The sequence below is a fragment of the Leptonotus elevatus genome, chromosome 1 (genome assembly GCF_054856555.1).
Source record: "Leptonotus elevatus isolate MCC_2025b chromosome 1, RoL_Lele_1.0, whole genome shotgun sequence".
Lineage (NCBI taxonomy): Eukaryota > Metazoa > Chordata > Actinopteri > Syngnathiformes > Syngnathidae > Leptonotus > Leptonotus elevatus.
Window position 1 is genome coordinate 35,745,916 of NC_141239.1, and position 26,534 is coordinate 35,772,449.

General features: G+C 39.7%; 2 protein-coding genes across 2 annotated transcripts; one reads left to right on the plus strand and one right to left on the minus strand.

The window, feature by feature from the left end:
* Nucleotides 1-1,133: 1,133 nt before the first annotated feature.
* Nucleotides 1,134-13,416, minus strand: LOC147181861 (cysteine-rich secretory protein LCCL domain-containing 1-like). Its single transcript, XM_086095214.1, has 14 exons — nucleotides 13,150-13,416; nucleotides 10,621-10,739; nucleotides 6,198-6,330; nucleotides 5,521-5,636; nucleotides 5,235-5,335; nucleotides 4,451-4,621; nucleotides 4,300-4,360; nucleotides 4,166-4,232; nucleotides 3,927-4,057; nucleotides 3,789-3,832; nucleotides 3,627-3,699; nucleotides 3,388-3,457; nucleotides 2,283-2,416; nucleotides 1,134-2,104 (listed from the first exon to the last, which is right to left on the minus strand). The coding sequence occupies exons 1-14, from the start codon at nucleotides 13,414-13,416 to the stop codon at nucleotides 2,053-2,055; spliced, it is 1,539 nt and encodes a 512-aa protein (XP_085951340.1). The 3' UTR covers nucleotides 1,134-2,052.
* A 3,452-nt stretch (nucleotides 13,417-16,868) lies between these two features.
* Nucleotides 16,869-26,469, plus strand: LOC147181862 (neuropilin and tolloid-like protein 1). The gene is made up of 10 exons (XM_086095205.1): nucleotides 16,869-17,122; nucleotides 17,385-17,450; nucleotides 17,724-17,858; nucleotides 17,918-18,166; nucleotides 21,750-21,791; nucleotides 21,924-22,051; nucleotides 23,147-23,375; nucleotides 23,478-23,591; nucleotides 23,684-23,828; nucleotides 25,241-26,469. The coding sequence occupies exons 1-10, from the start codon at nucleotides 17,095-17,097 to the stop codon at nucleotides 25,770-25,772; spliced, it is 1,668 nt and encodes a 555-aa protein (XP_085951331.1). The 5' UTR covers nucleotides 16,869-17,094; the 3' UTR covers nucleotides 25,773-26,469.
* The last annotated feature ends 65 nt before the right edge of the window (nucleotides 26,470-26,534 follow it).

Here is a 26,534-nt window from a genome sequence, read left to right on the forward strand (position 1 = left end):
GAAACCATTTAATTACAAAGGTGATCCCTATTTAAGGGTACAGAACATAGATTCCACTTTGAGATCATTTCTGGTGGTGAGCGTGCCCGCCATATTTAATGTGGCAGAGCTCTGTAAACTTTTGCACGTCAGCTGACGTAGATTCATAAAGCGACAATCTACAAACTGCTCAAAGTTAATGCCTCTCATTCACACATTTGCACACACTAATGGGGTATATGCCACAGAGGAGGCGGGACTTCCGACTTCTTGGTTTTCACACGTCAGCTTTGTTTCCGTTTCCTGTTTGCAACGTCCCAGTTCTTGCGCTTCCGCCTTTGTGCCCCTCGGTTGCGCGTTCCCGTTGACGGGTGCGAGTGTGTCTGTCTCAGTTGTTCAAAGCATTTTAGAGAGTTGAGACGCCCTGGGGGGCGCAGTGTTGGGGGTGCAAATGTTGGAACGCGGCCATCAGTGGCCGGAAACGACACTTATGTGTGGAACCCGGAAGTCCGTGGCATCTACCCCATAGATTTGGTTAACAGATTGGCTCCAAAAACATTTTGTAGTTGTTTATGTTTTTTTAATCTGATGATTAATACATTTACTCCCACATACAGTATACGTATTTTAATATTTATAATCTCAGTAACATTGTAAGATACATTAATAGCTGTTAACACTCATGCAAAGCTCAGCAAACAAAAAAAACATGCATTCTTCTTAATCTAAGTATAAATACATTTATTTAATACTTGAAATGTTGTTCATTTAATTTCTAGAGATATACAGTAACATATGGCTTGAATTGAGGACCAACGCACTACATCAGCGCAACAGAAGAAAAACAAGCACAAACTTTTTGTCTTTTTATGTATCTCAAAATGATTTTATTGCGATTTTGACATGCACATGCCTGGCCAGCCAGGGGTGCATTTATATAGACATATGTATATGTAAATATATATATATAAAATAAAAGCTGTACTGTAAAACACAATAAAAATACAATTTTTTTTTTTTTTAAGTATCAACAGTTTTGAATATTATTTTGTGTGTGTGTGTGTGTGTATATATATATATATATATATATATATATATATATATATATATATATATATATATATATATATATATATATATATATATAAATTTGATGCTATGCAATCCGTATGACACCTAGTTAAGTAGTATTTACAACATTTTGATGCAGTATGTACAAGCACATGATATTCTATGCTTCCAGTATTTGACATAATACAGCAATGCCAAAAGAAACGAATATATTGATATATTGTCTGCTGCCTCTAATAGCAATAATAACTAATTTATACATACAGTATTTAACTACAGGGTTTCCACAAAAATAATCCCTGATTTCATGTGATGTGACACGTGAAAGAATATTGCAATGAAGTCTTTTGTAAAACCGAGTGTTTTTGTGGTCGTCCTGTATACGGTATTTATACAGTTGAACTTGAACTGCGTAAATGTAAAAGCAGGCTTTACAAACTTGATTACTTTAGATGTATAGTTAAAAAAAATTCTAATCTGTAGCTAATATAGTACTTCTTACTGGGAGATTTCCCCCCTAAAAATGAATGTGTTAAATCCCTCCCTTCAGAAAACTGTCCAATCATGACTATCTTTCGTCGTGAGGTACAGCTGGTCTTTGAAGTGCTGGATTTTGACCAGAGTTCAAATGTGTGTAGAGTCGGTTTTGGCCTTTCGAATGAAAGTACATTTTAAGGAACTGTGTGGGGAGCATGGTTAGGCAATGGACTCACTGTCACCTCACAGCAAGAAGCTTTTGGCTGCAAAAGTGCAGGTGGCTTTCTTGAGTATGTTTTCCTTGTACATGACTGGAGTACAGTACTCACGGGTCATTCGAGAACCACTTTTACCAAGCTAGTAATGAAAATAGATTAAGTTGAGTACATTTCAATTTAGTTAAGTCCTTTTGCACCTTTCCAATCAATGGTAGAAGAACACAATCGTTTTTTTGTATTGTTTTTTTTTGTAGGAAAGGTCGATAGCTTGAGTGATAAAAATGTCATCGGACATGTTTGTTGAATATCAGATGACAGCAAACACTCTGAAGGCTTTTCCTCCTGTCGGGTTAATTAAGCTGCAAAAAGCAAGAAGAAAGGATAACCATTAGATAAATGTGGTTAACAATTTTCAAACCAACTTGAACATATAACTTTAGGCTGTGAACATTTTATCCGACAAATAATAATGGCCTCCAATATATAATAGCCAATTAGACACAAAGAAATACAACACGATCTGTTGGGGAACCCTACCTTTCTGAGGCGATGCCATTTTGGGAACTGCCGCTGTACTGCCTCCTGCGCTCCACTGGCATCACATCGATGTAACCTCCAGATTCATTCTGGATTACTCCAGCATGAAGGGCTGCTCGGCAAATACTTGATTTCTAAAGAGATATGGCAAGCGGCAAAGAAAAGGCTAATTCACCCTATGGACTAGATATGCCTATGGCTTGTGTTTTGGTCTGAGATTAAGTGCACGTTCATTAGATGGGGTATTACTATTTACAATTTTGTTCTACAGTATTGTTATTTTCCAACCCCGGTCTTTGAGTACCCCTATCCAGCCTGTTTTCCATGTCTCCCTCAGCCAACACAGCTGAGGATCGTTATCAGGCTTCATGCAGGACTTGCTCATTAGCTGATCGTTTGAAACACCTGTGTTGGCTGAGGGAGATATGGAAAACAGGCTGGATAAGGGTCCTCGAGGACTGGCGTTGAGAACTACTGTTCTACGGTATACTCTGCTGTTCAGATTGGAGCATCCTGGTATGCATTTTGGCTTTCTGGATAAACTACAACTTCATCATGCTCAAGTGTGTACAGCTGGACACAACACACACACATGTCACATGTTTTTGAGCTCATTATTAAGTATGTATTCCAGACATGTATGGTATGTGCTTATTTTGCTACATGTAATGTTCTTTCTTTTTTATCTCTTTTTTTCTTCCTTCCTTCCTGCCTTCTTTCTTTCTCTCTCTCTTTCCTTCTTTCTTTCTTTTGCTCTTTTTTCTTCCTTCCTTCCTTCCTTCTTTCTTTCTTTCTTTCTTTCTTTCACTCTTTTGCACTTTCTTCCTTCCTTCCTTCTTTCTTTCTTTCACTCTTTCTTTCTTCCTTCCTTCTTTCTTTCTTTCTCTCTTGCATTCTTTTTTTGCTCTTTCTTTCTTTCACTCTTTTGCTCTTCCTTCCTTCTTTCTTTCTTTCTTTCTTTCTTTCTTTCTTCCTTTCTTTCTTTCTTTCACATCTGTTGGTCCCCAACGCTGTCACAACTATACCTTATTGACCATGGATGTTCCGCTGTACAATTGACTAAAAATACAGGATAGCACATATGAAAAGAATGTTATGAACTTACGTCGGCGTAATATTTACTCCCAATGACTCTGGCCTGACTCTCATGTAGACAATTCTTGGGACAATACAACCTAAATAAAAAAACAATATTTACAATTATCAAATGGCACCTTTTCAGAATAGGCATGTTCAGAGTAGGCATAATTTGTGAACATTTTCCTTCCTGCTTTACCAAAATATATAGTTTTTATAGTATAGACCACAAAGTACACAAAATAATATAATATTTTTTTTAATTACCTTGGACAGTGTCGCACGGGTTTCTTGAAGGGACAGAACAGCGCCACAGTGGTGTCACACGCTACCGCCTTCACTGGAAGACAAAAAGTACGGCAAAATGAATAATGAGACGTTCTTTTATAGAACAGTGTCTTCTAGAAGACGTGATCAAGTGGTTCCTACCGGGCACAGACTGCACTTTAAAGGAATTTGCACTTCGGTTCTTCCTGTGACATTAAAGAAAATGTCAAGAAAGGACTGATACTGGCAACACCACAAAAAAATAAGCAATTTGTATTGATGAGTAATTCAGAAATGTACCCTATTGATTGAATGCCATTCTTGTATGATTTCGTGAAGTGTTGTTTACGACCCAGTCGAGTCACGTCCAACCATCCGCCATCATTGTCAATAACACCAGCGTGCAATGCAGCTCCACACACACTGGATTGCTGGGTTGTTTACAAAACAGACAACAAACATCACAACATTGAAGATGACTTCCCACCACATGCCAATGTTGTAGTGTAAGTAATATAACATTGTTGGTGATCATTTACCATGTCATAAGACGTAGTCCCAACTAGCTTTCCGTGTTTGTCGAAGCAGCCGGGTGGACACTCATATCTATAGGTAGCATCAAACAATATTTTACTGTTGAGTGTGAATGAGTTGCAGATTCATCTGCCGGTACCTGTTACATGTTGTTCCTTTACAACGATCTCTCAACTTGGTGTCGCAGTCCATCTGTTGGCCTGTAAGAACATGTGACCATGAGTTACATCGTAACACCTCCTGTAATGGTCTCATAACTTTGTCTTATAGTGGCATGAATTATTGCTTACACATCTGCTCGGTGCTTACGACCTGGTTTCTGTCCAAGTCCTCAGAGGGTCGTGAAGGGTTTGGATTTTGGGCCCTGGGTTGGGTCTCCCTCTCTCTCACTGCATCTGGCTCGGGTTCAATGTAGTTGGTCTCCTCGGTCTCTGGAGCGGGACGCCTCTCAACACCTCCGTCTGAAAACAGAGTTGCCATGTTACATGGAAAGTTTGTCACTAAAGTTAAATTGCATTTGAAAGATGTTTTTTTTCCTATCATTTGCATGTTCATTTATAGTTCACGATGACTGCTTGAGTACTAGGGTTGTAAAATCCCATGGTTAAATTTGGAATCTTCAAATGGGAATCAACAGGAATCAGTGTACATGGGAATTGACAAGTTAACTAATAAACTATATGTACAAAATTACAGTTTAGTCGATAACATGCCGTAAATTTAACCATATTTTGAAACATTTTCGCTGATTTTTCCCCTTCAATTTCTTTCCTCATTAACAATTTTGCGGCATATGTTTAAATGTTAAATAAATAATTCAAATTGTATTAACAACTCGAAAATGAATTTTAGTTTTATCAATACAATTCAATCAATTTTTTTTAAATAGAAACTATGAATGGTCATACTTATGTACGTATGGTACAGTTTGTATCTACCACACAATTTTGAGTAAAGTCACATTTATAATTCCCATACAAGAATGCATCCAACATTTTAAAAAAGCCCCATGGAACTCATGTTTAGAGTTATATTGGAAAATGTACAGCCCTTAAAACCCTATTATTACCCCACCTTTGTAGCACAGATTGTCCCTACATCCTCCAGCGTAGCTGGCTGGACAAGCGGAGCATGGCGCACCATACTTGTAAGGAGCATGACCCCACCAGTTTCCCCTAAAATAAACAAATAAATAAAAAATAAATAAATAAAAAGACATAAACAAGTGTCAAAATGTATTACATAAAGCAAAAACAAGTGACATTTTGAATTACATGTCAAGTTGAAATTCCCAAACATACAAAACAATGCTTGCACCGGCACGAAAATCATGCACCTGTTTTTAGAATGAAAAACCTACGGTGGTGAGTAGTTGCAGACCAGGTAGACAGCTTTAGCCCAGATCATTCCCCACACGTTCATGTTGTAACACACGTTGATGGCACAGCCAATACGATTGCTCGTTGCCCACACCAACTAGAAAACGAAACACATACAAGCAAAGCAAATGCCTACATAAGTGTTTGGCTTAAGGTACTGTCAGACAATGCAATGTCCCATCTTGCTCACATGTATCAAATGGATCTCATTACATATGGGTCTAATTTTTGAAATGCATTTCTGAACTCTTGGAGTGGCACAGTCTCCTGTTTTGTTTAGACTCCCAGTATAGCTCCACCAGCGTTTAAGCTAAAAAGACGTTTAGACAGCCAAAATAAATAAAGGCCCTTGAGTAGCTACCCCATGAAACTAACATTTTTCTTCTTTTTTGTTGCAAAAAAAGTTCTCTGGTTGAGAGGAGGCACTGAAAATTAGAGAGTAAAAAGAAATATGGAAGACCTCACACAAACAGTCAAAACACGGCTAAATAAATCATGTTTAAGTTATATTTACACCCATATTTTTGTTTATTTAAGTAAGCATTGTTGTTGTAGTGCAGCTAGTGTGGCCATTTTTCAAACTAGATTGAATTACTCCAAAGGGTTGTGGTGAGGACATAATTTAGCCTGACAGGCATGTAAATGTGACAGCCATTACCTGAGTGTAGTGAGTGCAAACAGGTCCTGAACATCTAAAAGGGCAGTGTGGGTTGCACTCCTGCGAGTAAGGATAGCTGTAGTACCTCACTTCATCATACCAGGCCTGCACGTGGTAGGTGGGAGGACGGTCCCTGAGGTGAAAAACATGCCAATGAAAAATAAATACAGTATATAAAGTAGCTACATTCACACTTAGAAAAGGGAATTCAATTTTGCCAGATGAATTTGGAATTCCAAGTTTGTTTTTTTGTTTTGGTGATGAGTGAATGAAAAAGAAAATATGGGTACAGTCATTTTAAAGAATGAATTGAGTTGCATAAAGTATTGCCAGTTTGAATGGAAACGTAGCATACAGTCAGTGGAACCAAAGCAAAGGTTTGGCCATTTTCTGACTTTACAGTAAAACAAAGTAGTAACAACAAATGGCCATAATAATATACACGACTCTTTCGACAGCAGCGAACACTAGTACCGAGTAAACTTGCCATATTAATTGTACGTTATCTGCCAGCAAGCAGTAGCAGTACAGCAATCCAAAAACCACGTGATATAAGATACTGCAGGGGGCTATGGGTGCCTGGTCACATGACTTTTGGCACTGATGCCCAAAGTGCCCCATTGTCCTTTTTTTTTTTGTAGTGCGTGTGTGAAAATCATTTTGTTTCCTTTCAAAACGAAAATTCAACAACATAATTTACATAAATAAAATTATCATTACGATATTTTTGGTCACGAGATCCTCGAAGATGACGTCATACTACGAGACGCGCTCTTATTTGAAGACAAGCCAGGTCGCTCGCCGCTGCACCTGCCGCCGGTAAGTTGGTCGCTCCGTCTCACTCACAGTAAACAAAAGCCAAGGTCATAGAGTGCACTGAGGACGCGGGGGACACGTTCCCCTCAGTTGAATGAAGACCACGATCCTTCCCATCCACTTTTGCCACGGCAAAAATCTCCGGTAAAACAAATGTTCCTCTCCCCCATCTGCTACAACTGCGGATGCGTTTAAGGTACACAGAAAAAGTCGGAATTTGCACCTCTAAGTCAGAATTTTAATCAACCCTCTTCCTGAAGTCAGATCTCCAACTCAACAAGGCAGACATAGAATTGAGGCTATCTGCTAATCATGTAAACACTATAGTTACATGTTTTCTTGTACTTTTACACGGCTGATAAAGCGCTAGGAGCGCGCAGCTGACGTCTGCTCAACGTGAAAAATAGAAGGAACACTTTCAGTAGATTTTTCTCTTAGGCTAATTAAGTCTTGTGGCATGTACTCAATAAGAGCTGAATTGAAATATACTTTAAAGTATCTGTGGAAATTGCTATATGATCTTTGTTTTTATTATAACCAGCAGCTCGTTTTTTGTTTTTGTAGTTGTTTTTTTTACATTGGTGGTGTTTGCAGCCAGAGTGAGGTCCTAAGAAACAGGTAGCAGTGATTTCAGAAATTAACGGGACAATGAAGAATCAAATAGAATATAATCACATAGTTTTCTCAAGAACAATCTAGCTTGCCTAGGTGTGACAGTTAATTGTTGAGTACAGTTGCAATAGCTAAACATTGACAATCTACACAGACAAATAGTAAACGGCATTTGCTCTTACCTGAATCAAGCTAAAGCGACACGCACTATAGTAAAATCATAATAGCACTTGTCTCATTTAAAATGTAAGATTTCATGTACCTTTACATAATAATTTTTATTCATGAAAATTTGTTGTTCATAATTGATTATTCATGCACAAATGTTAAAACTGTTTTTTTTGTGGTTGATTGGCATTGCAGAAAAATAACAGTTTCATCATATATGATTTATTGTTTAGCCATTATTTCAATTAAGAATTTTACAATGGATTTTTTTCACATGCACGCACGCACATACATACATACACACATACACACACCCTCTATCAATTTTTCATCCCCCCCCAGCTCCCCACCCCACGCACAGCGGCTCGTTGGCATGGGTTCGAAGTTCGAACCCCAAGTGAGTGGACAATGCTGGCCAGGCACATTATCATGTACCCCTTTTTTTTAATTTTAAATTTTTATTTATTTTTTGCTTTGAACACCTGCCCCTCCGAAGGTCACTGCACGCCCGTGGCGATATTGTTGAGTTAGTGATTATGAAACAGATATTGAGGGAGCCCTGATATTGCACACTGAATAAAGAATTAAATGTCTAATTTTCCATTGTGGAAGGTTTATATAATTGACAATACCTGGTAGTAGCCAAACAAGGATTTCATAAATTAAATAAATATTCTCTTACTGAAACAATAATCAAAAATGCAATAAATGAACAAAATTATATACTGTAAATAACAAAATTAAGAAATTCATCTTCAACAACTAAATCATTTACACCCACATTATGATAATCCAATCAGTTTCATGAAGCATCCGTGGTACAAATTCTGGATTACAAATTATTTTGCATTCATTGCGTTTTTATCCTTTGTTCAATTTGGAAGTTCTACAATCGATTTGGGTATTTTTGATCAAGCAACAAATCCTCTCTGCTCAGTAACTTTTGTTTATTGTGTATAATTTGTTGTTTATTGTTTTGTTTTTTCAATTCCATTTGGGGCCTCTAGTGTACGTTCAAGCCTGTGTATTTGTGGAAAATTAGCTTGGAGACAATATCAAGAGAACAGACTGAATCTAAACATTTCTTTTGCAAAATGAAAAGGTCATTTCTTTGATTCATTCAAATGCCATCTCAATGCCTTTTGACCAGAAAAGGCCCCCTTCTTGGCTTAAACAGGATGTGTTTTACAATTGTGGGCAATTGAGTCACTCCTCCCCACCAGTTGGGAAAATTCCACATGTCCCCTTGCACACAGAATTCTTATTTTTTTAAACAACAATATAAAACAAACATTCTATTACCACGGTTAAATGTGTTGAAATGTATGAGGTGCCGTTTGGGACATAATTCAGGCACCTCATACAGACTCATCAGAGCCATTGATGATCAGCTTTAGCCTCTCCTGAAAGGGAAATGACCACATTTGCGGTCCCTTCTCAAGGTTTCTTATTTTTCCCTTAATGGGGTTTTTAAGTTTTTCCTTGCCATCTTGTGGTTCGATCAGGGGATGTCGTTAATATTTGTCAACCTTTGAGACTCTTTTGTGATTAAGGGCTCTATAAATAAACGTGACTATCCCAGCTGATTTAGGGCAATGCGCAATTTGGGAAATAGACTTTGGACCATACCTTGAACTGGTTGCCAGCCAATTGTAAGATGGTTTGGGAAAGGCCAAATTCCGTTCCAGTATGACTGTGCTGCAGTTCACAAAGCAAGGTTATTTTGGTGGTATAACTGTAGAACTGGTGTGGAAGATTGGGAGACCAGGGGTCCATTTCACAAAGCAGGTTCCACAAACACCTAGACTAACCCTGAACAGTGACTTGACATGCCGTGAGATAGGAAACGCTGCGTTTTTGGTTCCAGGACAGCTGATTTGAGGTAGTTATATCAACGCAGAGTAGTACAATATGGCGGCACCTTCATCAAAAGGGTCATTGTCAAAAGGACATGCCATGTTCGTGACAAAAGTGGACTTTACGCTATAGACTTTAGGTGTATTTATGCAAAAATTCGCCGCAGCGGATTTTATGAATGAGGAAATGAAATGTCGTGTGTGGCAGAAAGGAGGCGGGGACAGAGAAAACCTCGAGGTTCATTGTGAAAAACCTGCAACCGACCAGGTTTGGTTCATGGAACATCTTACTACAGTAACTGACCGAGAGCTTAAATTACCTCTTTTCATGAAACAGCCTAGACTTACCTCTTTTTCTCTGGTTTCAGTTACCTCCCTTTCTGAAACGGAAAATGCCGAGTTTCCCACATTTCATGGTTTCTTGACCCAGAGTTCTCACTAAACCTGCTTTGTGAAATACACCCCAGATCTCAACCGCATCAAACAGCTTTGTGATAAATAGATATTTTTTTATTGGCAAAGTCACAGTGGTGTTTGGGGGGGGGGGGGGGGTCAACCGGTCAACAGGGGTCTGTATCTCAAAATCCTCTGCACCATCATCTGGCTCTGTCTCAATGTCTGCCTTATGATTTGTTTTCATTTTGAATTTTGAACTAGACAAAAAGCAATTGAACGGAGTACAGTACATTTCAGCAAGCTAAAATAGAAATAATGTTTATTTTAATGGGCTACTGTTGTGTACTTGTTTGGGTTTGTGCAGAAGGGGGTTGACAGTACCTACAGTAACATTTGTTTTCCTTCCAAAAAATCCTAAAGACGAGGTATCCCATCAAATTTTGTCCAAATGATATTGCATCTTGATGGAATAAAGAGCCTGCCCTGAGCCCTCTACTTGATTCATCTCTACTCAGAATGGATGAATGGATGAGATAGTTGTGCCGGCATTTTCTGTTGGATTGGTACATACAGACCTGCCCCAGTGTGCGCCAAGGTTCTGGCCTATTTGAGTCAACATGTAGCTTGGTCCGTGTTCCCATCGGCAAGTATGGGCCCAGTGCTCTGCGCTTCTCTCTAACTCGTAATCCCACACCTGGTAAACACCAAAGAAAAAGTAGTGTGAATGAAATGGCAGATAAACCAAACTGATATTCAGTTCCAGATTAAGGCTATAATGAGCCAACAAGTCATTAAGATCAGTCAGTAAAATACAGGTTTATAGAACTGAAAGGCCCATAATAGATCAGTTTGTGTGAAATGGACATCCGATTGAAGTTTTGTTTGGGAAATCATTTTTCACAATGTGGTTGTTGTTTGAATATACTGTATGTAGTTACACAGGGAAGAGCTAAACATTAATCTGAAAGATTCATTGGCTCCTTACAGTGATGTAGTCGAGCTGCACATGTTTCTTGCAGTTTTAACACTGTATAGTCAAAACTAGGGCTCTCCTATTAAACACACTCGGCAGCTGGGATGAAAGGCACAGAAGTGTCACAACCAACTTGCAGTTTTGTGCGAGTGATTCAAAGGTTTTCTTTTAGTTTTGTTCCAGAAATTGAGAAAGAAGTGGAGCAAGGGAGTCTTTGTTTTACGGTCAAATGTAATTTATAGAGTTAAAACCTGGCAAAATGTAACGATAACTTGTGCCATAATACCTGAAACCTATTCACTTACCTTTACAGAAAGCAAAACTACACTTTATAGGGTCCTGAGCAATTGAGTCAAATAGGTGCAGTGTTCTATCCTGTTGGGCAGAACACTGTTTGGTTGCATTTCAGCTATCACATGTCAAAAATAACAGGATAATGTCTGGACTTCAGGCACGTGGGGGGGGGGGGGGTGGATGGGTGCCGGGGCACATGCCCTTTTGACGCTGATACCCCAAGTGCCCCTTTGTCCATTTATTTATTTATTTTATATAATTTTGTGAAAGTAGTTTTGTTGCCTTTCAAAACTAAAATTCACCAACATAATTGACATAAAACTAATTATTATTACGTTATCCTTGGATGACGTCATACGAGACGCGCCGCATTCTGCCAGGTCGCTCGCCACTACACCTGCGGTCGGTAAGTTGGTCTCTCTGTTTGTATTTACGTAGTCTCACTCACAGTAAACAAAAGCCGAGGTCATAGAATGCAGAACACTCAAGCAAAATGAATGCCTTTATTTGATAGATCTTGTCGACATGATCACAGAGCATGTTGCGTGCTAGCCTAGCTTCAATTGAAATGTAGTGACACAAGTTGTAATCAGCCTCGCGACTACGATGAAGTCTGACGTCTGACGACAATAAAAGGCATGGAACTTCTTCCTGAATACTCCAACTTGTAGCATGTACTCAATGATAGCTGAATTGAAATATATTTAAAAATATAAGTGGAAATTGCTACATGATCTTTGTTTTTATTTTAACAAAGAGCTTGTTTTGGGGAGTTTGCGGTCAGAGTAAGAATCATAATACGAAACAGGTAGAATTTAAATCATAAATTTAAAAATTCATTAGAATTCATAAATTAGGGGGACAATGAAGAACCCCCCCCCCCCACCCCAAGAAGAAAAAACAACACCAATCACACCGTTTTACCAAAAAAAGAATTGCGCGCTATAATATTGCGATATATTGCTGAATCAATTTTTTCTAGCACCCCTAATATATATATATATATATATATATATATATATATATATATATATATATATATATATATATATATAATTTTTATTTTATTTTATTTTTTTAAGCGAACATACGTGTTTTTTTACAGGACAGCGACGATATAGTGAAGAAATGGTGTGATTATAGGAATCCTTAAAGAAAGCTTTGTTTTGTTTTTCTTGCAAAATGTGCAGTTTTTAATTATTTTTATTTTTTTTACATTGCCTCAAAGGCATATGCTGAGTTGCTTTTGCATCAGCATACAGTACTATTCAGTGCCCTTCAATGTTGCAAAGATGTTCATGCAGATCTCCTTGGCCTCCAAATCCTGTCGCTTGCAAACCAAGAAGCAGCTCCCTTCCCAACCACATCATTATCATCAGTAATAGTATCCCGCACTAAAGAAACAGTGGCATACATTTAAACTAACATGGCCCACACTTCAAACAGCAAAGTTTGACTGACTTGAAATAGATTCCCCACCGTGGCACCCCAAATGAGATGCATGGAGGATCAAATGAAAGATAACATTGGCATCTGAGGCTTTGGAGTGCGCTGGGATGGATGGGGAGAGAGGAGAAGAGTGAAAGTCAAGGAGGGTGAAGGAAGATTTGTGAGGCTCAAAAAGTGAAATGCAGGGAAAAAAAGAAAAGGTTAGTGAAAGAAGAGAGATAAGGGAAATTATTTCTATATAAACACAATCACAAATGCTCTACAGTGCACTAGACTGGGGGGGGGGGGAGGATTAACATTTGTCAAGTGTGTAACGTTGGCAAGACGTGGTTTTGCTTGCTGTTGTTTATGTGGAAAAAACCCCATTAAAAAACAAATCAGCACTTACCATGTACTCCATGTTGGAGGCCGGAGGGTGGACCTGACCACGCAACTTGTTGTGTAGCTCCAGGATGAGGTGCATGTCCCCCTCACTGATGGCCCTCTTCCCTCTCGTTCTGGCCTTCCACCATGCTTCGTCCTTGTCCCTGTACTTGTCCAGGATGGACTCCAGTCGTGTGGAATTGGTCAGGACCGCAGATGTGACAGTGTGGGCCAAACATAAGCACAGGCTCGCTGCCCTAAACCACCCAGGAAAAGGAAGAGGCTTCTTCATGTTGGGGAAAATACTGGCGAATGAAGAATGCTACACTTGGTTGTCTGTAAAAAGAAAACAGAATAGATTTAGAGACTGTGACCAGAAACATTAGGCTAGCTAAAGACTCAACATTGTGGCCATATGTGACTGACTGAATGTGAATGTTGTGCCCCCACCTCTCCAGGCTACAATTACAAGCAATAGAAAATTGATGTATTGATGGTTTTGCACTCAATTGGACTCATATACACATTCAACTTTTATACAGCTTTTTCATATTTTGCTACCAAAACATGATGCGAACCAATGCAATACATCCATCCATCTCATTATCGTGTTCATGTTTGCTGAGAGCTGCAGACTTTGGGCAAACGGCAGACTAACATCCTGGAGTCGTCTCCCAGTCAGTGCACAATCAACTGAGATCCAGTACACGAGTTAAAAAACAAACAAACAAAACTTTGTGTTGGTTGCAGCTTTTAGCTAAACACTAAATCAAAAGATTTTCAAATGACAAGTTTGCTGGTAGTAGCAGTAGGTCGGTCACCTTGAATCTTTGCAGAGAGTATCACAGTATAGAAAAGTTAACTTCAAACTGAGAGGCTGTTACAACTCTGAAGGGCTTCAAGTGCATCAGCGGGTCACAGCATCACTACTCACAGTAGGACCACTGTACGTTTTCACACGTAATATTAGAGACCACAAGGCTAGATTTATAGGCTATGAGCAACTTACTGTATTGCATGTGCTCACAGTGACAGCCAGATTATTTTTTTTTTATCTTAAACCACGACATCCTCTGCCATGTAAAGACCCAATGAAAATGCATACATAACATTTAAAGAGCATGTTTACCTTTTGAATCAGTCAAGCTCAATTTCCAATATCTCACGGGTTCCGAATGATGATGGACTATATTCTGCAATCCAGTAAGTTGTCCATCTCAAGCAAGCAGGTTGTGTTTTTCACACTGCACGCCATCTCCACAGTCGGAGGTTCAAGAAATGTCTATAGGTACCTGTTGAATTCCTCAGGTCACACACTATACTGCTGGCTGCATGAGACCACCGCTCATTTTGCACTTATATGCCAAATTTGCCCTTAGCAACGCTCATCACAGTGGGCCACTCCCCCCGCAATTCACTTGGCCCCCCAGCCCAGCGCGCGTGACCACCCACGGCAACTCACACACGCGCGTGGGCGGACTGACCCGTGGACGCATGGTGTTATGCAGATGTCGATTCAGTCAAAGAAAAGTACTATAACGAGGTACAAAAATTGGAACGCCTAGTGGCCGTGTCATCACTAACCCATGCTAACATTCAGTAATACATAAACACAGTAATAAAGCCTTTATTATTATTATTATTTTAATGAAAAGCACTTATAAGCCATTACTATAAACAACAAAATGAAAAACATTTAGCACGTTGTTTGAGTGACGAAATTAAAAAGAAAAAGTAGAAATTTGGAATCCTTGCTAATTAATAAATAAATAAATAAAAACACGAATTATTCTTTAATAACAAAGTATAACACGTGTCAGAGTAATAACGCTCATGAACTTACTTCATATTTGACAGGTACTTTGGCGCCACCTTCAGGACAGTCTGACGAGTTGCGCTTGACATTATGACAGTACAAATACTTTCCAAATTGTTTTCCCCCTCTCTTTCCATTCTCAAGGGATTTCATTTCTCCCCCTTAATTTTAGTGGTTACAGTTTTTTCTCTATAGGTTTGGCACATTTCTTGAAACAGACCACATTTTCAAAATACCATGGACAAATCCTGAAACTACTTTACAATTGGTCTCAACTGAATGGTATTTCTCATTGCTTTCATAAAATTGCCAATGTTTTAGTACATGTCTCAGTTGCCTCAGTAGATCTGTGCTAATGGTTGTGTACATTTAGTCTACAGTTAGCACAATGTGCCCACATTTAGTACATTTTCCAAATGGATAGATCTCACTGATCTAACTGGATTAGTTGTTTTTCCAGTCTGATGGCTGTCCTCTCCATAACATGTCAGCAGGATTTCAGTGTGTAAGTTATAATATGCAAAATCATCTGTTCAATTGTCAAAATTAGTCCAGTATATCACAGGGGATCAGTGTAGACTCTACACTGTAGAGGATGGTTGAGACATTCACACCGTTTTTTTCCCCTCGCTGCATTGCAAGGGAAAATATCGGCTGCGACGTGGATGAAAACCTTTGGCCAAACAAAAAGCAGCGTATGGCTGGCCAAGGCGACAATAGTGACTACACAGTAAATTCTGTAAAATAAATTTGTCTCTATTTAGAGTAAACTTTACACTATTTTGAGTGGGACCAAATAGACTCAGTTTTAGAGTAATATTTACACTTGGAAGAGAGTAAAATAAAAAATTGACAAAAAAATAAAAGTCACTGAAGGGTTGAGCAACCTTCAGGTTGGGGGACGGCCGCAGTACCACCTGAGCTACGCTACTTCTATTATTGGCTTAGCTCCAAGATGTTTTTGGTCACGGAGTTATGAAGATTCCAGCTGACACGAGCGATATACTTACTACAGTAACGCACAGCCGGAGCTCTGGTGTTCAAAGCGTTGATTGGCTGTCTCCCAAGCTGAAGGTCGTGAGTTTGTTCCTCAACCCTTGAGTGACTTTTACTTATTTATTTTTCACTTATTTATTTTACACTCTTCCTAGTGTAAATATTACTCTAAAACTGAGTCTATTTGGTCCCACTCTAAATAGAGTCAAATTTACTCAACAGAATTTACTGTGCAGTGAAAGTGTTACAGTAGTTGGTTCTTCATTTACGCTGTGCGCTTGGCAAACCGCAAACTTTGAAAACTGCTCTTGTAAAATAATTTTCCCCCTCAATATTATATATAATTGTATTTCGTTAGCGGCGCCTCTGCTGTTGGGAGAAAACATCTAATGATTTTGACTTGTGGTGCTCACAGAATGCCAAAGGGACGATGCATTGTGGGGGCACTGACTACTTGTATGACAGAGAAATTGTATTTTGACACATAGGTAAGCTGTTTTGGGAGAGATATGAGCTTTTGCAGATGATCCATGGTGTTGTGTAAATCATCCAAGTTATTTTGGGCAAAAGTGAATGCAGATGAGCCAAAGCAATTGAGAAGGATCTTTGCAGTTGTGACAGTACCGGCTCTTTGTTTGTGAAAGGAACTTGGAGTGAAGCATGTGTGAGCAGTTCTGGGAAAGATATGTGCTTTTGCTAATGAACTGGTTGTGCACAAATGTAAGTCTGTTTGGCCAAATGAGCTTGCAGTTTTGAAAATGTCATCTCAGTTTTATTAGTTGATATTTATGATTTGTCATTTCAACCGAAGGATTAATTTTTGTAAGTCATATTTTAGCATTGCAGACAAGATGGATAGATGGATGGATGGATAGATGGATGATGGTGCCTGGAAACAGGCTTGACCTGGCTATCCAGTTCTGTCAATGACAATTTTCCTCTAAGAGGATTTATAAAATAACGGTGGAGCAAAAACATAGGAAGGTTAGTAATTGCCGGGGGTTTAATCCTTGCGCTCTGGGAGCAATGATGGCAAGCTATTTTGTGGTCAGCTTTTACCCATTTGGAGAACAATTTGCAGCATGTGCAGAAGTGTATGTTTTATAACAGGATGTGACAATTGATGGATATACTCGAGATTTCGTACGCGGGAAAGAAATGTTGTTCCAACTTCTGCTTTACATTGGTGAGTGTGTTTGTTTACATGTTTCTTTACACCGACTTAAATCCATTTTTCAATTAGTTTTAAAATACTGCTTTGTACTTAATGTGTCTTATTTTCTGTTCCATCCTGTTTTCCCAGTTTTACATTTTTAGTCTTATTTCCTGATCTGTCCTTTCTTGATGTTTTTACACACACTCAATGTAAAAAAAAAAAACAACAACAAAAAACTGTATAAGCTCTTGAATATACAATCTTTCCCATTAAACCCTCTTTCTTCCATCAGCTTTTGCAACATATTTGATCACACCTGACTTGTCAGGTGCTGCAGCCACCAAAACAAAAACTCAAGGTATGTAACTAATATAATGCTTTTTTTTTTTTTTTTTCAATTCTTCAAAGATCATTTGCAGCTTTTATTTGCAAACCAGAGCTCTTGCATATTCTACAATGCGCCTCTGTAGATATTTCACAGTTTCTTTATTCAAATACAATTATTAAACACATAAAAACACACATTTATAAAACAAAAAACCCAAAACCTATGTGGATTATTTTCAGGAGAATTTAAAAATCCTGAGCCTGTTGGTAGCTTTAACACCACCATTGTACCATTGTTAACTAGTGACCAACAACTCAGGCGTGACGCCATCTGGCCAGTGTGGGGCCTGGGTGAAAGAACCTGAGGGAGGCTATTTTACCTCACCCAACTACCCAGAGAAATATCCAGCAGAGAGGGAATGTGTCTACATTATAGAAGGTGAGGCTTTCACCTCAATTCTTCCATCATTCTTTATTAAACTGCTCGTTCTCCTCCAGCTTCCCCCCGCCAGTGCATCGACTTGTTTTTTGATGAAAAGTATGCCATCGAGCCATCGTGGGATTGTAAATTTGATCACATCGAGGTCCGCGATGGTCCGTTTGGTTTCTCGCCCATCATCGGACGCTACTGCGGCCTGGTGAGCCCCATGTATGTTCGCTCCAGTGGGAGGTACCTTTACATCAAGTTTGTGGCTGATGGAGAGCTGGAGGCGATTGGGTTCTCAGCCCGGTACAACTTCACACAAGGTGAGTCATGTCAGAGCTCAATGGAGTCATTTTGGTTGAATTAATGTTGAAGGTTAGATGTGTTAAGAGCAGGGCTGGACTGGCCATTTGGCATACAGGGCAGATGCCCGGTGGGCCGGTGTATTTTGGGGCCGATGCAGTGCTTTTCAGTTATTATTTTCCTCCATTTTACCCCCAAGAGATTGGCCCATAATTTAGAAGGACTAGCCTATTCATCTTTTTTAAATATAGACAGAAAACTGAACCAACATCAGTCAAAATATCAGTGGCAGAACAATGTGTTAGACAGGTGTGGTCAGGAGGCAGCCAGGGCCGATTTTTTGGTGCCAGTCCAGGCCTGGGAAACAGTAGCCACATACACACACACATAGGCCTACTGTACATCCATTCAATTAGAAAGCCTCTCAATTAAGTTCTATAGATCAGGGGTTAGCTTTCACTAAGAACGCTGGAGTGACGACCGGGGCCTTTCCCCGCTGGGCCTGGGGTTCGGGGGTGCCGGCCGTCCCCCGGTGCTCCCATCTCCCCTTCTGCCCCCGGTAATTCCGTCCCTCCACGCGGCGGGGGGTGGGGTGCCCTCTCCGCTCCGCTGTCCGGCCCCTCTTCGGCGCCGATGCCTGGGGGTGAGGGGTGTCTGGGGACTTGGGGGCCTGGGGGCGGCTGGGGCTGGGTTGGGGTGGATGGCAGGGGTGGATGGGGGGAGGGGGGTCGTGGGGGGAGCGGGGGCTGTGGACCAGTGGGGTGCCTGGCGGGCCTGCAGTGCCCCGTCCTGCTGCGTTGGGTTGGGGGCGCGGGCCGTGTTGGGGTGGGGGGCGCTCCTGCTCCTGGGTTTGCTCTCCAGCCTTTGATGCATGCCAGATCCACCACACCAGCATCTATCGAAACTCCGACACAATCTGCTTCTTCCTCAGGTCATTGAATCTGTGGAGGCTGGTGTCTGTGGATCTCACTCGGCTTCGTCTGTCCTTCCTTCCTTTCCTCAGTCTTTCCTTTGGTCTCTTGAGGTCTCCCTGATTTTTTGGATTTGTTGGCATTTAGATGTTTCTGGGGTTGGTGAAGAACTCTGGTTGGTGGCCCGGTGGGTGGTGTCTGGTCGGTGCTGGATTTCACTTTCCTTTGTTTTCTTTGGTCCTTCCTCGGGTCTCCTGACGGCAGTGTTCGGTTTAGGTGAATGGTATGGGATTTTTTTTTAATAGGTTTTTGGTGAACTAACGAATACACACACTCGCACGCACACACGCACGCACGCACACACGCACATTCCCATACACATACTCACCCACATACAAAAAAAAAGAGCAATGATGATGACATTACCGAATGAACAATACTGAGCTCTTTTAAAAGAGAGAAAAAGGAAAAAAAAGAACAAATATAGTTCTATAGATCATCTTTCCCAATACATTTTGGATTTAATTCATAATGCCTGAATTCTCAGTCATGCAAGTTATGAAATGATCCACGGAGCATATTTACAGTATTATATCATGAGTACAATGCAGGCATTCTTTTTCCTCCTCAAGGTAGACACTGTTTGAAAATAATCCATCCATCCATTTTTTTAACCGATTGTCCTCACAAGGGTCGCGGGGGGCGCTGGAGCCTATCCCAGCTGGCTTTGGGCAGTAGGCGATCGCAGGGCACACAGAGACGAACAACCACCCACACTCACAATCACACCTATGGACAATTTGGAGTGTTCAATAATTTGAAAATAATGTTCAATATATTGATAATTTTGACACTTTTTCCAAATACTCTTGAAACCTTGAAAATATTAGCGCTATGCATAAAATGGCTATAATACCTTTCCATTGTTGTTGTTATTGTTTTTTAAACCAATGAAAACTTTTAAAATGATGAGAACTCAGCACATATTCGTTTGTTTTTAATACCCGCAACTAGTATAAATCTGAACTCACTCATTGGAGAAAAACTGTTTGATTATTTTATACTAAGCTGTTCAATTCTAAGCACTCATCTCATTTTCTTGGCATTCAATTATTGTCAATTAACTTTATGTGACTTTGACACAGTATTAAAAAGCTTAACGTGCCAGCATGCAGACCAGGCATTAATTCCCATCAATACATTTTTGGCCACTGATTTTATGGTGGCATTTTAGTAACTCTCAGTGCTGTGTGTTTTTTATTTTTAATCTCCTGCAATCATAAATATTGTCACTGTTAGAAGTTAGTTATGTGGGTGCCTGCTGCAGGAAATTGCAGTTGATGGAGGACAAGCGAATACACACGCACGCGCACAGACGCACACGCACGGTCGTTAATGAAAGCTTGTCTTCAGGGGAATCCAGCTTGTCAGCACTGAGCCGTAGCAGCAGCTTAAGCTGGACGGAGGCCGAGGCTTTATTAACAGCAGATTTTATAGGCCACCAACAATGCCGACAATCAAAGATTAATCTGCCTCCTTCTGCTTGTCCAACCATTTTTTTCTGGTGAAAATAAACCCTTCTTCACTTTAAGATTTCACGTTAGAATCAGAGAATCACAAAGCTCATGATGCAATCCACTAAATGAGTATCTACCTCTTTAAGACGATATTATTGGCAGATAAGGAGATTTGGTTTCCCATCTATTTTTACAAAATTTAACACATCTTGCATGTCAAATGCTTATCTGTCAAATACCGCCTGGACATGAGAGTTAAACAACCCAACCCCAAAAAATTGGGTTGGGTTGATACAAAACAACCCAATAAATTGACCCAAGTAGTGTGTTGGTCCAATTTTGGACAAAAATGGGGTTGTTTTTTGACCCAGCAGTTGAAAGAGTGTGGACTCACTTGTGTTCTTCAGCACTGAGGAACAAAATACAATTGTGTGATTCTGAAAGTCCTTGTGGCGTTCACACATTTGCCGATTAAAAACACACACATACCCACATATACTTCCATAGACAGGACTGAATGTGAATAATCTGTCCAAGCCTCAAGCAGAAACGGGGGTAAGAAACATGAGAGGATTAATAAGAACTAAGATGGTAAATCAGGATTTATAATCCACCTCTTCAGCAAAAAAGGTTCAGGACACAATATCTAGGTATGTGTTGTCAGGATTTCAGAGAACTTTAAATGAGGGCATCCTGAGGTTATGCTAGTTTTACAGCTGGTTATATAAATCTATCTCGCTGGGTATGTATAAGTATGATGAGCTGCTGTCACATACAGTAAAGGCCCTCACTACTATAAATTGCATCTAGTGACTTGCTCGTAGAAATAAATAAATGGATATTTATTTGTAATGGTATGTGAATATGCAAATCATTGACTGTGCCTCTAATGTGGGTTATGCTATTTGCAGCGGTTCAAGTAGTGGGATGTGGTGCAAACTGTCATAATGTCAAACATCTTGACATAGTATTTGGTCACAGTGTTGAGGATGTGACCACAAATGGTCTCATTATCTCATCTAGGCTTTGTTGATGACAGTAATTAAAACTGAAATTACATGTAAGATGTGAACTTCAGGTCTGCCCATCAAAAGTTCTACAGCCCTTTTGATTAATATACAGTGAGTGTAAATTTTGCCTCTTAATGTTTAAACTTGTCTTTTTTCTTCTTTTAGATCCAGAGTTCAAAGGTTTGGGAGAATTGCCAGCATTGCCATGTGGGTATTACAATAAGTTAAGAATAACTTGTTTAAGCATATTTTGGAAGCACAACACACATTTAGTTAGATGTATCTACTGTCAACACAATTTGTTAACAGTTATAAACAAAAAAATGCCCTTGCTTACAGTTTGTGAGTTTGAGCTGAGTGGTCCAGAAGGCTTTGTGGAATCTATTCAGATAACCAGGGAGAAGCGGGCCCTGCCGACAGAGGCTGTGGATTGCAGGTGGTATGTCCGGGCCCCGCCAAGAGCTAAGGTCTGTATTTTGTGGTTAACCTGTTTTTGTGGTGGCAGGGACCATTTTCACTGAAGCAACCCTATTTGACTAATTTTGCAAGGCCCACAGAATATTGTGTTCTACTGCTATAAAAACATGGAAACAATTTGAATCTCTTCTTTCATCAGGAAAAAAAATGCATATTTGTATCTGTTTCCGTTTTGACGCCATTAGCATTTGAATATGGCTAAGTTTAATCAGTATTCACAAATCTGTTAAAAATATTGGGGAAAAGAGCTGATCTCTTATACTCTGCTGCCACCTGCTGGCCTTTTTTTGTGACAACTATGATTGCTTTAAGCGACCTTTTCATGTCAGAAGCTATATCAAAGCCTTCTGTATGCTCTAGCACAACAACAAAAAAACTTTAAATATTTTTTATAAATACATTTTTGGGAGTGCAGGACAAAGTATTAAACAAACACATTTATATGTTTCTGTGTTTGAATGAGTTAATGGAGGATGGGGGAGTTGATCAGAACATTGTATGTTATTGTTGTAACTTTTGGCTTGTCCCATCTGGGGTCGCCACAGCAAGTCACACACATGATGTGAAAGCCATATGTGCAAAATTTCTATTCTTTTTTATTTAGTGCTTTATATGTTGCACAAAGCACTTTACATAGCCTCACATTCAGCCATTCATACACACACACACATATTCAAACACCAGTGGTCGACTGCTGCCATGCAGTTTCACTGCCAGGTCCACTGGGCGCAAACCGGGGTTCAGTGTCTTCCTCAAGGACACTTCAACATGCTCACCAGGGGTGAGTATTGAACCCACAACCTCATGGATGGGAAACGACTAATCTACCACTGAGCCATGCTCGCCTTCCCTCTGAAAATGTATTTGCTCCTTTATTTATTTTTATGGATCAGCTTAGAAAAAAATTATCAATGAAAAAAAAAGTAATTCTAAGGCTATACTCAAATAAAATATACTTTCATTGAACCCTACTTATAGGCAAGTTAGCAGAACATAGAATATGAGCAGAGCTCATTTTGACAACTTTGTCATCTGTGCACAAACATTTTCAAATACCTAAAGAGTTTCCATCCTCCCATCCACAGATCTACATGCGCTTTCTGGAGTATGAGATGCACAACTCCAATGAGTGCAAGCGTAACTTTGTAGCCATTTATGATGGCAGCAGTTCAGTTGAGCACCTGAAGAATAAATTCTGCTCCACGGTTGCGAACGACGTGATGCTTACATCATCTTTGGGTGTGGTAAGGCTGTGGGCCGATGAGGGAAGCAGGAAAAGCAAATTCAAGATCCTCTTCACAACTTTCCTTGACCGTGAGTGACCGTGAGGGGAAATATTGATGGATGGCTCCAACTGTGTGTGTTTATGTCTGCTAGCTGTCAAAATTGAACTATGTGATCGCCTTTGTTTTCCAGCACCATGCGAAGGAGACACTTTCTTTTGCCACAGCAACATGTGCATCAACCACACCCTGGTCTGCAATGGCATCCAGAACTGTGTATATCCATGGGATGAAAATCACTGTAAAGGTACACTGATCTGTTACTAGCCTTCTGTATTTTCACCGCATGTCTGTAGCCAAACTAAAGATAATTACATTCCGTGTTTTTTGTGACACTAGAGAAAAGGAAACCCAGCATTTTGGACTCTCTGGATAACACTAACATCACTATCATTGCTGTGACCTGCGGCCTGGTTGTCATCCTGCTCATCATCTCTGTCATCATTCAGGTCAAACAGCCTCGGAAAAAGTACATCATCCGCAGGTTCATTCATTTCTCAATCTTCTTGTAATTACATTTGACTTATTGTATTATTTGGGATAATACAAAATACACAAAACAGTGCAGACTTAGTGCAGTAGTTATCTGTTTCAAAATTAACATCATTAGTTATAACATGCAACTGTCAGAATGTGTGACAAGAGATTTCAAAGTAGTTAGCCTTTGGTTAGGGTTTAAAATTAGGGTTTGAAAGTAAAGACTGGGTTTCAATATAGGGTTACACTCTTAAAGTAGGGCATTAATGGATTGGATTCAACTTTCAAACAAGGGTGTAAAAGTAGTTTTAGGGTTTCAAAGTAGGGTCACAATTTATAACAGTGAGATGTGTTTATGTGTGATTTTAAAGTAGGGTTAGGGTTTCCAAGTGGGGGTTTCTTAGTAGGATTAGACTTTCAAGGTAGTGGTTCCAGGTGGGGTTTCAAATTACGGTTTGGGTTTCAAAGTACGGTTAGAGTCTCAAAGTAGGTTTTCCAAGTAGGTATCAAAGTGGGGTTGTGGTTTCAAAATCGGGTTTAGGGATTAGCTTCGCTCATTGAATGGGGATTCGAAAATATTATACATTTGGAACATAAATTTCGAACTTCCCAAGCATGGAACCGAAAATTGGGTTCCAATTTTAATATACCCTAATGGCGGACCGTTTCAGGGTTAGAATCCAAATTCCAACCATGGAATCCGGAATCAACTGTTAGGGTTGAGGATTCCAAATTTGAATTGGGGCTGAGGTCACGCAGTAGGGTTTCCAAGCATGGATAGACTTTCAAAGTAAGGTGTCAAAGTAGGGTTAGGGTTTTAATGTAGGTTTTCCATGTAGAGTTTCAAAGTAGAGTTAGGGTTTCAAAGCAAGGTTCAAAATACGGTTATTGTTTTAAAGTAGGGTTAGTAGGGTTTCAAAGTAGGACTTCAAAGTAGTGTTAGGTTTAGTTTCCACACAACATTATTGGCTATAAAAATGTGACTTTTCCAACTGGTAGTTTTTATGGCAGCCATCAAGTTGAAGTTGGTGGTAGAACTTGCTTTCTAGATGGTGAAAGTTTTCCTTTGCATTGGAAAAAGTAAATGCTGATTACAATAAAGTGTGGAAGTGTTGCAGGGTTTTTTTGCCCCCCATGCAACACTTCATTTTACAGTGAAGTAGGCCTATAGCATAACAGATCACAGAATGCAAAGTTTACAGTTGAATCCCATTAAAGCTTATCTAAATAAGCCAAGCTGCATTGCTAAATAATTTCTTGCACTTGTGAAGAAATGCTCCTCTAAGTGACTTAATGTACAAAGTAATTAATGTTGCATTGTATTCATCACATTTAGCATGTAGCTAACATTACATTCGAGAAACTGGCTTTGCATAATAGACTTGTTCACTCTCTCTTTTTTGTTTGTTCTATCCACAGAGATGACTTTGACCCTGCCCTCCTCCATCCAGGGCTTGAGCCTCCTCACTATGAGCTCTGCACTTTACGACACATCCCCTCAGGTGACCTGACTGATGTCGCATTGGCCGAGGAATTTGAGAAATCCCACAAGTTGCATCGATCCTCCTCCAAATGCATTCGCGACCACCACTGCGGATCACAGCAGGGAAGCGTGCACGGCAGTGTCCAAGGTAGCCGCAGCAACCTGAGCATGAGAGAGGCCACTATAGATCCTGACGGTGGGGCACTTGTGCCTCAGTTCCCACCGAGGATGGTGAGCCAGCAGTCACCACAGCTCTCCCACCACATGACCCCAGCCAGTCACAGGAACATCTTAGTTATGAAGCATAGCTATTCTCAGGATGGAGGAGATGGGTACAGAGAGGATGATGATTTCATGATCGATGATGGTCCAACAACCAGCAGGCATCACATTTACCACCATCAGATCCATCACGGCATGCCAGGGATGGACCACACCGTTCATCGTACATTGTCTAATGATTTCTAATATAGAAAGACCACAACACCATTTACTCAAATCTGTGCAAGAAATGAATACACCACCCTCAGCTGTTGCACTAGTGTAGTCAAATCCTAACTTGGAAAACCGTTTCATCACAGGTCTGATGTAATCAAAATCCACTTTTCTACTGCTCTATGCATAACAGTTCAACATGAGTCTGTGACATGGTTGAAGTTTGACAACTATGTGGTTTGTTGATTGTATGCAATAGCCATTTGAAATTCAAAAGGGAGTAAAACGAGCTGAGATTTAGGTGCTGTTGATAGATGGACTAGTGCACACTTCTGCCTCTCAGTATTCAAAAAGGCAAAATGGCCGAGCTAATTTTTATTGCATCATTTACCAACCTCAGAGGAGATACGAAATAAAAAGCTTCAATTTATTCCTAAGCATTTCGGAACCAGAAATGATTTGTAACTTGTAAATCAAAGAGAAAGAGAGCTATATTCAGAATATCACATCTTGATATTAAAATTCTGGAAATAAAAAGTACATGCCGATTTCTATAATTTCTGAGATATTAACTGTCTCATCAACGCCACTCTGGTGGTATTTCTTGCTATTTTAATATGTGTTTAAGGGTAATCATTTTATTACTGGTGCAATAGTGCACCCTTTTTCTTTTAACGGCAATATTTTGTTCTTTATATATTCCATAACAATAAATTAATTAATACATGAATATTTATGTGTACGTGTATTATTTATGTTTTGTTTTGTCAATTACCTTTCAATGCGGTAAGAACA

What these genes read in the sequence shown, in the direction of transcription:
- LOC147181862 (XM_086095205.1), top strand. Translation starts at nt 17,095, where the DNA reads ATGTTGTTCCAACTTCTGCTTTACATTG. An exon ending in GGGCCCCGCCAAGAGCTAAG is followed by an intron (nt 22,052 to 23,146) that starts GTCTGTATTTTG and finishes TCCCATCCACAG; the next exon opens with ATCTACATGCGCTTTCTGGA. An exon ending in CTTCACAACTTTCCTTGACC is followed by an intron (nt 23,376 to 23,477) that starts GTGAGTGACCGT and finishes TTTGTTTTCCAG; the next exon opens with CACCATGCGAAGGAGACACT.
- LOC147181861 (XM_086095214.1), bottom strand. Translation starts at nt 13,416, where the DNA reads ATGAAGAAGCCTCTTCCTTTTCCTGGGTGGTTTAGGGCAGCGAGCCTG. An exon ending in CCTCCAACATGGAGTACATG is followed by an intron (nt 10,740 to 13,149) that starts GTAAGTGCTGAT and finishes GGTGTTTACCAG; the next exon opens with GTGTGGGATTACGAGTTAGA. An exon ending in GGACTACGTCTTATGACATG is followed by an intron (nt 4,058 to 4,165) that starts GTAAATGATCAC and finishes TAAACAACCCAG; the next exon opens with CAATCCAGTGTGTGTGGAGC.